We start from the raw sequence: 12,780 nt of genomic DNA on the forward strand, positions 1-12,780 counted from the left end.
TGTAGGCTCATAGTCTCAAGAGGGGAGATGGACTCTCGGTGAAATCATGACCAATAAACTCCATTAGCGAAGAAGTCATAGGGGTGAAATCATTAGCCGAGTGCATAAGTTTTTGAAAAGCATCAAGAGGATATCGATAGAGCTACTTACGTTGATTATGACCCTCTTTACTCGAGTGTTAATCATCCATATTGAGAGCACTAAGGCATCATCATGGTTTGGATCGAGTTACTCCATCTCTTTTTTTTTTAAGTCATTTTTTAGTCATTTTTGGACCTCGGGCATTTCTCGACGGTAGCTCGGGTGTAGGTTTTGCGACCCAAGGAGTTGTTTCCTCTCGAGGTAGGTCCCCTAATGATGACGTTGATCTGCCTCTCCACCGGTCCTTAAGGTTGGGGCAAAGGTTCCTAAGGCATTTGGATGAACCTCCCAAGATGTCCCTAACGAATAAGCTTTTTGATTTGCTCCTTTAAATCATAACAATAGAGCTCAAACTCTTTTGCAAGTCTGAGCAGTATCATCGCTGATGGCCTTAGGCATACATTCCTAATGAAGTAGAGTTCAAATTCTTTTACGAGTTGAACAAAGAAGCCAACTGAGAGCGGCTTCAAGCGAGTGTATCATTCTTATGCTAAGCCTCTCAGTGTTATTGGGAAGGCACGACAAACTAGAGCATCCAAGGTGCCCTACAATGACATTTGAATGTGGAAGGTGGTAGTATACTGGGTTGGTACTACCGTCAAAGGCCTATAGGGATGGGAGGTGAAAGTTCATCGGGATTGGTTCCTCTTGGATATTCTGAGTGAATGAGAACCGACCCAAGGTAGAATCGATCGGACTCTATCCTCTGGACTGTTGGAACTCTCGTCGCATCTCATCTAAGCATCAGTCCATTTATCATAGCTAGACCCTCAGGTAGTCATCCATCAAATCTACTAATTAGGTCTCGGATTCATGTATAGTAGAGTGGTGGTGTGCTGAATTCCATTGTTGGAGAGTGGGGCACCCTCTCGACCAATGGTTCCGTGGGTGTTGGGTGATCTTGAGATGCTAACATTATATTAGTTGGGGGGGGTCCTAACAGGTGCTGGTGCTAGTGGCGGTTGATTTATCAACCATGGTTGAGATGGTGACATTGCTTGTTGGGCTAATTGAGATAAGAGTGAGGTGATAGCCTACATCATGCTCGTTAGCATCTACACTTACTAGGTGAGGCTCATGAGTGTATCATGAGTGTCCGAGATAGCTACGAGATGGAGGTACCGATCTTCCGTGGCCTTACTTGCACTAAAACTAACATTAAGAGAATTTTTTGACCCAATCCCTATGACGCTCAAGTTAGTGGTCTAGGTCTAAGGGTTTTCTTTTGGGAAAAGAACCTTCTAGGGTAGCATAGGACATTTTATCTACATGGACGATAAAAAGGGAAATAGTCCTAAACGATCTTTCTTAGACCTTTGTCCACCCGGACAATGAGTGACTTCAATTTTTTTTCTTCTGATAACTTTCGAGTGATGCTTACACATAGAATAATGATTAACCGTTAATACATTTCCTATCACCCCTTAATTAAGTCACAGCTAACAAAAAAACAACTTACTCCTTTTCATTTTCGTTTAAATTGTTATCTGTTTGCTGACTGTGACATAGTTTACTGTACCTTCGAGTCAAGAAGAAGATTTAACTGACCATAAAACCTATCTTTTCAACTTATGAACATCTTACCAAGTAACTCATCAACTCTGCTAAATCAAAATTTTATTTTTTCGAATCTACCCCTCTGCATATTAAAAATAATATATACTTTCTCCTCAAGTATAAATACAATCACTCTTACACTCAACGCTTGTCTTCCTCTACTCATACTCATGATAGTCTTCTTGATAATATCTACTGAAAATTAACCCAATGATAGAAAAATTACTTGTCCCAATCTGATCATGAGGTATTGATTAAATATTTTCTCAATCTCTTTCCATTATAAATCTTTCACGTTACTTGGATGCGTATCTAAATCTTTATAAAAATAAAGTATTAATTTAAATTTTTTTTGGCATGATCATTCTTCAAACAAAGGAGTCCACCTAATTGAGTGCAACACAACTATTATTAAAAATAAAGATTTTGATAGATTTGATATCCAGCATCTCAGCCCTTTCAAGCTTTCTCTTGAAGTACCATGTATTCTTTATTATTTAAATCATGATCAGAGCCTTCGATCCATGTTTTATATTTTATATTACCAAATTTGCCCCTTTAAATCCTCATACTCCATCAGAAAAACAAATTAATCATAAATCATGCTACAGCAAACAAGAAAATATATTTAATCATGAATTATCCTCAGACTCCATTAGAAAAACAACATAGGTCATATATCTGATCAAGTGGACTGGATTATGTATGATCATATATACTAAATCATACTTAGTCATATGAGCTAGTCTGAGTAATTAACTTAACTCAAGTTAGACTTTAATTTGATATATCTTATTTAATTAAATTTTAATATTTTTAAAAGTACTAAAAAATATTATAAAATAACAATTAATCACAGATACATTCTTTTCATAAATTAATTCATTTAGATTCATGATTTTAGATTTAAAACTGATTAAATCATAAAAAAAATCATGCATAATTCTTTATATATCTATTTAAATCAATTAGAACTAGATTAAATTAACTAATTATTTTAACATTATAATTTAATTATTATTATTCATTAATTATAAAAGTTTAAAATTAAAATTAAATTAAAAATAAAATTGACAAGAAACAAATAGATGATACTACCTCTCATTGGAGACCTTTTCCTCCAAAAAAAATCTTTTCTTCGTTTCTTCCAATGTTAACTATGAGAGATGAAGAGCTCCCATTATATAGGCGAAGATGAATTCTTTCTCAAAGGTAAGCAATAATTAAAATTTTATTTTAATTTATTTTTATTTTTATTTGCGCGAATAATAATATTTATTTCTTATGATTCACACATAAAATAACTTTTGAACTATTTACTTTCTAAAAAATATATCACTCATTAGGAAATAAATTAATTAATAATTTTAATTTATAAAATTCTTAACTTATCCACATGAATAAGGAAATTAATTTTAATTATTTCCTTAACAACACTATATAAATAAGGAAGTTAATAATTTAAATAAAGTAATATATTATTTATGATAATTAATTTATGTTAAGAAAGAAAAAAATATCAATGATTAAATTCATCCCCACTTAAGCAAAAAAATAAAAAAATTAAATTATCACATCCCAAATTTTTATAAAAATAAATTATTATTTTATTATTCATAGTTTACAAAAGATTATCTTTCTTTATCTTTGAATTCAATTTTTTATTTTTACAAAACTAAAAAATACCATATCTTCCTAATAGGGTCATAAGGGATAAAAAAAAAATCTCCACATAAGCCTCAAATCTATTACAAAGTAATATTTTTTTAAAGATAAAATATAGGATAAACACACATCAACAACTATATATATATATATATATATATATATATATATATATATATATATATATATATATATATATATATATATATACTTGTAATAACTTTAAAAAAATTATAAACATAATAATCAATATTCATAAAACATATACAAATATAAATAAATTAATATAAAATGATAATATATCAATTCATTATAAAACTCATATATAAAAAAATAATGATAATTCTTATACAATAAACAAAATCATGCATCAATCATATGTAACATATCTTGATGACATACATAATAGTTATATAATAAAGATGCACATCACATTCGATAGTGCATACTCCCAATAGTAGATTGAGATAATATCATATTTCTGACAGTAGCTGAAATAATATATCTCACTTGATGAGATACATAAGTGGGGACACATATTTCTTACAGTAGATAGAGGAATTATCTAATTATATCTAACGATCCATTAATCTTTGAAGGGAATCACCCTACCCATCCTAAGTAAGGATACATAGTCAACTATAACCATTTATTTATATTCATTTATTTATTCATACATGCATCCAAGAAAAGTATGATAAAATATTATAGGAGATTATGTTTGATGTATGGCGTACTAGATTATGTCCATTGGTGGTTTTGTACCATGATAAAGTCATAGCTCTTTTCACTTATTGCACTTTCAATGTGAACTACTCTCATATATATACTATATGGTAATAATCACATTAATATTATCAATTTAATCTTAAAAATAAGAGAAAATCAATAATTATTTTAAATAATATCTTTAGATAAAAATTTAAACTTATCAAATCTTAAAAACATGAGGCATTAATCTCTTTATAGTTTTCAATCAACTAGAACTCTAATTGAAATAGCTCGATTGATTTGAACAAAACTCAATTTAATTATAACCTAATAGATCATCCTCAAATCTTTATAGAATCGATCTAATTTAGATTTGATTGATAAACTAGTCAAGTTGGTATGAAATCATCGTAAACTAGCTTGAACAGATCAAACTTTTTTTATTTAGTCAATTAACCAAAAAATTAGATCATGTCGCATATTGCTAATCAAGATTGAACAGACCCACCTGAGTCTTAGACGAGTCATGTGCGTTACAAATGCCTATCCCAAATAACATATTGGGATGAGATATAATGGGCTAGATAAAGGGGCATTGACGTGTCTAACGCTAATCGCATAGTTAAGCGGGCCTAGCTTCATGGGCTAGGTTGAGCCTCGCTTAAGAGTTGGGTTGAGTCTTACCATTAAATTGGACCACGATTAACTCGTGGGTTAGGTCATGCTTAGTCAAATGGGTTAGAACATGCCTGATCATATGACTTCAGTCATACCTAACCACATGGGTTAGACCATGCTCGATCATATGAGTTGAGTCATGCTTGACCATATGAATTACACTATTACATGGGTTACATTATCATTATATGAGTTGGATCATGATATACAAATTACATTCAGTAGGTGAAATTATCTATCTTAATTTTTTTATTTAATAATACTGAAAGGTGGGGGCACTACAATAATCCGCAGAGTATCTATTTTTAGTTGGAGAACCTTGATCATGTGGGGCCAATTGTAGGCCAGCAAATTGGTGGGTAGATTGATGACTCTGACAATTGCACCAATCATGTGTCTCTAACATGAGCATGACAACACGAAGATATGCAAATAGGAACGAGGGTCAATTTTCTTCTTCTTAATAAAAAGAGCACAATAGTAAAAGAGAATGATTGAGGACAAAGAAGACAAACACTTTTAAGATGAGTAATAAATACTATAAAATTTTCTTCTTCTTATCCATGTAATTAAAAGATATAAACACCATCAACAAGAGTTAAAATACCTTTAAAATTTTTAATATTTTTAAGACTCAAACCTTCACCAACCTTGGCATGATTCATGATACATATAATATTATTATACATAGTATATATATATAACAATATTATATATTTTCTCCTCAAAGCTCCCCAAGTTAAAGATATGATCCTATACACAAGGCTTCTGTCCTAAGTGAAATGATGGCAGAATTCAGTTTGATAGAACTACCACAATTCATAACAAATTCAAGTTTTAATGAGCAGCAGCTGTCAACCAAACCATCTGAATCTAAGAATTTGACCTCATGTCCATGTTGATGCAGCTTGCAGAGATCAATTAGGTTGACTGCCATGAAATATGACTGGAAGAGATAAGAAAACCTTTTGAAGACTCCATAATTGTTCAAATTTAACACCTCTCTGAAAACTGTTAAGCGTAAATGCAATATAAACAAGTCCAAAGAATTAACAGTAATCAGACCATCAATTAATTTAAGTTAATGACATCACACCATCTAATTTATTCGACGAACTCATAACAAACATGTGATTGAAAGGCACCAGCAACAAGTGAAACAAAAATCTAGTTGTGATTGACCCAAGCCAACGCAACAAGACTATGTAGAAGGAAAGGTAGGTCACAGATAACACTAATAACTTCGGGCACTGCTCTTGTATTTCGTCACAATTCATTGACGAAATACGATCTTGCTTGATATATCATGGAATTGTGCGCTGATAAACAGGCAAAGCTCCCAGTGCCTCACGCTCTGCATTCTCTTTCTTCACCTGCAGAGAAAAGAACCAGAAATTTGTCGGATCTGACATGCTAAAAATGAAATTTGAACCAGTTAGAGGTTAATTAATTGCCATTCCCCAAGAAGTAAAACAAATCTTAGCTGTTAGTCTGAAAGATGAACTGCTATAAGAATTATCAGTGAATATACTTCATTATCCTAGTGAGATTGGCTAATTAACTTACTGATAATTATTCAGATGTTTACAAAAAAGATAGAAACAGAAAGCAGCAGATCTGCATATAGCATAGACAGCAGTAACAAGTACAAAATAACCATCTTCCATTTCATTCCCAAATCTAAAGACAGACATGCATGCCCAAACCATGAAAATGGTTTAGTGTTTGATATCAGAGTCCATCTAGTAAATAATATCACAAAGTTCTAAGGTATAGTTGTAAAGAACTATATAGTGAGAAATTACGTCAAGTAGAAAGTGTTCCAAGGTTACCAATCCGAATTTCCTCACGATGGGACTGCTTGAATGGCCTTCTAAAAACATCAGATTGCTTATATTAATTTGTTCAAGATAGTAATTGGCTGTTAAGTGATTTGATGATTGAAGATATTATGCTTCAGAATCAGTACAGTCTTGATAAAAAATAGCTCTAGTTTGTCTCCAGGAATCTTACTCCTCTTTTTCCTTCTAACCTTTCTATTTGATTTTTCTTTTTGTTGCTATCATTGTACTCAACATCAATTTCCATTAAAATTAGTCCTCACAAATATTTTTTGAAATAAATTTGGATATAATTATAGAATTCCAGCAAATATTTGTATATTTCCTCATTTTATTGAAGCCTAAACTCTATCAAATCCCTCCACACATCCACGCTACATCCCTCATTTCATTTAATTATCCCAGTATTCTGAGTGCACGATGTTACATGTAAAATCAGGACCATCTCTGAGCTCCTGAAGAAAAAAAGTTTTTTTCTATTATCCTGGACTAAACCATGTCCTGCAGTGCACTTGATTATCTTTTTTTGTAATATATGCCAACAGTGTGAAGAGCTTCTAGTGACCAGAAAAAAAAGAGGATATGCCAATCGGGTCAATATCATGGATTAGATTTGGGCATGGCATGCCTTTTGCCATTCCCATGTTTCATTGGGAGTGTGTAGGAATGGTTAGGCATTGAAGGGTTTTTTTATCACTATAAAGGCAACATTAGACATTTAGTCAAATATCATCTGTTGGCTCCTTAGAAATATGGAGAAACCTGTTGCTACTAACTACAGTTTTAAGCACTTGCTTTGAACATCATGTGGTTCTAGAGAATAAAGAGGCTAGTAAAGTCCTTATTGCAACAATATAAAGCTTTACAAGATACTAATTTGGAATTGAGCATGATGTGAATTCATAGATGAACTTACCAAACCCAAAATTTCTTAACCAATGCCCTAGAGATGAAAGATGGCCAAGGATAATGATAAACTAACATAAGACTAGTAGATAAAAGTTAGCATCAATGAAAAGATTTCCCATCCCAAGCATTAAAAGAAAAATAAAATGACTGAATATACATATTTAGTTCTCCAAATATGTATGTCTTTCTGGGAACTAAATTGATATCATAATCAGTCAACTGTCAAAGATATCTCAAAGAATCAGAAAAAAAAAAAAAAAAACAATCACATGAAAATATTTTATATATATATATATATATATATATATATATATATATATATATATATATATATATATATATAATCAGAGAAAAAGAAAATGACTGATTATGATATCTAATTTATGACCAAAATTGAAAACAATGGTGAAACTTAAAAATGAGATCCAAGAACAGAGGGATGCATACACGATGGCAATGCAAGGGACCAAGGACTGCACTAGAAAGCCTTAGACCATCAGTCGGGTTGCACCACGCTGATCGAGGAGACAGAAAAACATATTAAACCATTGTTAAGTAGTGCAAGGGAGGAGGTACGGGCCTTGTTAAAGAATTTGAACAACCACTTAATATGATATAGAGCTAGACTCTGGTTCCTCCTTTATTCAAAAGAAAAAAAACTTTTTGGAGCTTATGGGACAAGGTCAAAAACATGTACAGGTCAAATAAAGTAATATTACAGCATACGCAAATTACACCACTATAAATACAAAACTACTTGTAGCATCATCCAGACCAGTAAAATTAATGAGATAAGAAACAATTTCGCCAAGTTATTGTCTGTATTATCATTGACAACTTAAAAACAATTAAAATAGGATATATATTATACACAGCTCTTCACCTTGGCATAATGTCAAGCTAATACAAGATTGTGCAAAACAAATTTTCACATAAATGAAATTGCAATTAATTGGCAGATATAAAACAATTCTGATCACCATATCTAGAATTACTGATTATGAGAATGAACACACCAACTCCAAAGATAAAACCTCTAGCACATGGCCACAAGCTTAACGGAAAGCTCTAAGGTCAAGACCAGGTAAATTGTGCTCATAAGTAATACTTACAAGAGCCAGCATATCTTTAAGATAGCTTCTGAAAGGTGTCTGCAATGCCTGTGAAAAATATAATATTGTTACAAATGATAATGAAAGTAAGTATTGAGAAAAGAAATTCTGGTACATTGCTATACACACAAAAAAACCACAAAAGTTGTTGATGACAAGCGAAGCTCTAATAACAATTTGATGACGGGATGGAGACTAAATAAGTGGAATAGATTGAAGGGAAGATAAACAAACTCAACACCCAAGAAAAATAATTCAAGGGATACATACCACCACTCAAAAGGAGTCCAACTAGAAAAACAGGGCTTAGGAATTCATCACTCTAAGAAATCCATCAAAAGACAATAAGACGTTTCCTTCATTCCATATACATATATGATAGATTAACCATTCAACTGTTACGAAGACTAGATATCATTTAACCATGGGGACTATCATATGTTCTTCAAGATTCATCTTTTTGGGACAATTATGAGATAAAACTTATCCTACACAAAATCAACATCTAAAAAGTAATTAATAACTTCAAGATCCCTAAAAAAAGTAAAATCGATTATAAAGTAAGAAACACCAAAAACTTAATACTTAGATGAGATGCATCAATTCATGATCTTTGAATTCATATTCAGCATGGATCGCATTGTAAATTATTCATGCAAGTTGTAATTTAAAAGAATAATGTTAGAAGCAGAATCCAAAGATAGAATGCTAGGAGTGAACGCCAAAGAGGTGCAGACAACATTCACTCTCCCAATGGAATTTGAACTTAAACTGATACCAAAGACACTCTGATTTAGTAAAGCATTGTCTGTCGATCTAAGATAAAACAAAATCTTAACTCCTAGATCGGAATGCATCACATCTCACGTGGCACCACATCCGTCTGATTCTTAACAGAGAGAATGCAATAAGTTCCGGCCAGACCTGCAAGTCCTCGGGAAGGTACTCGTGCTTCATGGATAGATCGATGGCGCGCTTGAGGCGCTGGTTCCTGGCGTCCACCACCTCGCGCGGGAGCCGCGCCAGGGCCTCCTTGATGTCCAGGTCGTACATCGGATCGTACAGATCGTCATAGCGCAGCCCTGCACCGAAAGAAAACGCGAGATACCCAGAGCCCGATACCAGAAGCCCGAATCGAGGAAACACGACGGCGAGGTAGGGTGAGATTACCGTATTTCTTGAGGCGATTGGAGAGAGCCTTGTAGTGCTGGGCCGCGAACCAGTTGCGGCGGGGGTTGGTGAGCCACTGCATCCACGACGACGCCATCGTCAGATCCGTCGACCGGTCGACCGATAGAACGATCACCAACACCTTCGCTACCGCTGCCGAACCCAACTGCGTCTACACGAGAACCTCTAGAGATCCCTAGAGTTATTTGTCGCTTACTTATTTTCCCACCCGTTTCCTGTTACCCTCGCGTAAACCCGTATCGTAGGTCGGTACAGCATGTGGGGTCATCCCTCCGCCAATAAAGAAGGAGGTAGGATAAAAGGGCCACAACGGGTGCGTCCGTGGCGTATGAGCTCGTGTGAACACAAAGTATTTTATATAAATTGAAATTTATGTAAAATTAATTTATTACAAATTTCCACTTTATTTTTAGTACTATGTTTGACGACACTATTAAAGTGCAAAAGAGTACCACCACATCCTGTATTCTGTGTATGGAGACTACGCAGCCGCTGCGGCCAATACCAACCACCAGACGTAACTAAATATCTTTCTCTCCAACTTCCCTCCTGTGAGCCACACGGCAGCAGCCTCCTCTTCTTCCACTGCCTCTCTCTCTTCTCTTCCTCAGCGCAAAGACCAAATGGCGGCCATGGCTTCCAGTTCTTTCTCCTGTCGCAGGGTGGGAAGGATGTCGTTGATTCATGTTCTGTAATGTGCTCGGTAGGAACTCCAAATGATGAGGATGACGATGTTGGGCAATTGGCAGGTGCGGGGTGGCTTCGCTCATCGGATAATGTGCAGAAAGAAGGAGAGGGACAGGGATCATCACCACCCTTTCGAGGTAGTCGAGATCACCCCGCCGCCGAGGAGCCTCGGCGTCCGCTGCTTTCCCTCGGTACTGCTTCAAGCCTTCTCCCTCTTTCTCTGGCTCCTTGTTGGGTATAGCTTTTTGGTAGATTAAGATACTGAGAGCATTCGTTGCCGATGTGATCATTTTATCATGGTCTTAGAGCAAGTAATGACATCAAATCCTGCAATATGGGAGATATAATCCAGTAGAAAGGCCTTTATCAACTATTTAGGCTTAATTAATGCATTCTTCCCCTCCATTAGATCTACCAAGTGCAACACACTGTGTGTTCTTACAAATGATGAGGATGTCGTTGATTCATGTTCTGTAATGTGCTCGGTAGGAACTCCAAATGATGAGGATGACGATGTTGGGCAATTGGCAGGTGCGGGGTGGCTTCGCTCATCGGATAATGTGCAGAAAGAAGGAGAGGGACAGGGATCATCACCACCCTTTCGAGGTAGTCGAGATCACCCCGCCGCCGAGGAGCCTCGGCGTCCGCTGCTTTCCCTCGGTACTGCTTCAAGCCTTCTCCCTCTTTCTCTGGCTCCTTGTTGGGTATAGCTTTTTGGTAGATTAAGATACTGAGAGCATTCGTTGCCGATGTGATCATTTTATCATGGTCTTAGAGCAAGTAATGACATCAAATCCTGCAATATGGGAGATATAATCCAGTAGAAAGGCCTTTATCAACTATTTAGGCTTAATTAATGCATTCTTCCCCTCCATTAGATCTACCAAGTGCAACACACTGTGTGTTCTTACAAATGGGATCTCATGTTCTTAGTAAAGCACTCTTAAGACATTTTCCCCTAATTTTAGACACAAAAACATCTGCTCATCTCAACTACTTAGGTATATGGGACTAATATTGCTTTTGATTGTGACATTTTGGCCTCAGAATATAACTGCTGGTTTATTTCCTCATGTGAAACATGTAACATGCATCTTTTTTTGTTTGGTGGATTTAGCAGCTCAATCACATTCAGTAAACTAAAGTTCAGCTTTTGCAGATCAAGAAGAATTAATCATTCATGCCCCATATGAAACTGTAGATATTTCCAAGAGACTTGACCCTTTTTTCCACTCATCTTCTTATGTCACATTAATCAGTAAATTCAAGTGAGAAATGTTAGTGAAAAGATGGTTCTCCAAATTCTTCAAATATAGTCAGCAAGTTTGGAATTGTCTCATGATAAAAATCTTGTGTTGTAGTATCAGACATGGAGGTACTTGCATTCTGTCTTTTGTTCTTCAAATTTATTTCAATCTTTAGACGCTATTGACACTCATCATATTCCTCTCTGAATCATAGCTAAAATATATTTTCTTCAATTTTTTGATGAACAAAAGAAAATATGAAATTCTGTACATAGTTTGACGAAAGAAATCATACCTCGAGACGATATAAGATATAAGATGGATCGAGATTTAAATTGTTTGACTGGCATGATAATGTGTGTGTTATTTGTTGATGTAGAACATACACTGCGGAGAGAGTGTGACAATAGAAGGCCAGACATACACAGTTTCTGCTGTGACTCACAGGTACCAGCTGCGCAAAGGAAAATATGAACCAAGGGAGAAGAGGCTTGATGTGCAGTCAACCAGCAGATACATTTTGAACTTGTACTTGGAGAACCTGCTTGAGCAATCTTGATGTCCAATGGAAAAAAGGGTAATCCCATGATGAGTGACCACAAATGAAAACCCATCTTGATTTGATTTACCAAAAATTTGTATGATAGTTTCCTTTAATTGGATGTAGAGTGGAACATGTGAACATGTAGATTCAGACAGATTTCACATTGCCTTGCTGCTTGTTCACTGAGGTGGCTCAACTGGGAACTGGAATGTCATCTTGATGCACCGTTGTCCGAGTGCATCAGCAAATGAACCAAAATGCTCATGATTTAGATTAGCTGCAGACAGAATGAAAACTAGAATTAGATTTGATTGCATTTAGCTGTTTGAACAAAACTCAATGTGTTAAGACTTCGTTAGTATATTGATCTCTTCCCAAACAACTTATCCTTTTGGGATTTGTGGTAACTTAATCAAGTAAGCATCCAACAACCCTAATTCAAAAAGAACAAACAGAGATCAAGAATGTTAATACCGATTTCGGTCTCTATCAAGCTG

The 12,780-nt window shown here is 35.0% G+C and overlaps 2 protein-coding genes across 3 annotated transcripts; one reads left to right on the forward strand and one right to left on the reverse strand.

Annotated features, from left to right (window-relative positions):
• Positions 1 to 5,801: 5,801 nt before the first annotated feature.
• Positions 5,802 to 10,018, reverse strand: LOC135598420 (cytochrome b-c1 complex subunit 7-2, mitochondrial-like). The gene is made up of 4 exons (XM_065092171.1): positions 9,785 to 10,018; positions 9,539 to 9,696; positions 8,615 to 8,662; positions 5,802 to 6,125 (listed from the first exon to the last, which is right to left on the reverse strand). The coding sequence occupies exons 1-4, from the start codon at positions 9,879 to 9,881 to the stop codon at positions 6,057 to 6,059; spliced, it is 372 nt and encodes a 123-aa protein (XP_064948243.1). The 5' UTR covers positions 9,882 to 10,018; the 3' UTR covers positions 5,802 to 6,056.
• A 292-nt stretch (positions 10,019 to 10,310) lies between these two features.
• On the forward strand, positions 10,311 to 12,465 carry LOC103986762 (uncharacterized). 2 transcript variants are annotated; one of them, XM_065092173.1, is made up of 4 exons: positions 10,311 to 10,467; positions 10,555 to 10,683; positions 10,982 to 11,152; positions 12,119 to 12,465. In XM_065092173.1, the coding sequence occupies exons 1-4, from the start codon at positions 10,429 to 10,431 to the stop codon at positions 12,296 to 12,298; spliced, it is 519 nt and encodes a 172-aa protein (XP_064948245.1). In that variant the 5' UTR covers positions 10,311 to 10,428; the 3' UTR covers positions 12,299 to 12,465. The 2 variants fall into 2 exon arrangements, with proteins under 2 accessions (XP_064948245.1, XP_009403133.2); XM_009404858.3 differs by having other exon boundaries at positions 11,024 to 11,152.
• Positions 12,466 to 12,780: the final 315 nt, after the last annotated feature.

This window comes from Musa acuminata, chromosome BXJ2-1 (genome assembly GCF_036884655.1).
Source record: "Musa acuminata AAA Group cultivar baxijiao chromosome BXJ2-1, Cavendish_Baxijiao_AAA, whole genome shotgun sequence".
Classification (NCBI taxonomy): domain Eukaryota; kingdom Viridiplantae; phylum Streptophyta; class Magnoliopsida; order Zingiberales; family Musaceae; genus Musa; species Musa acuminata.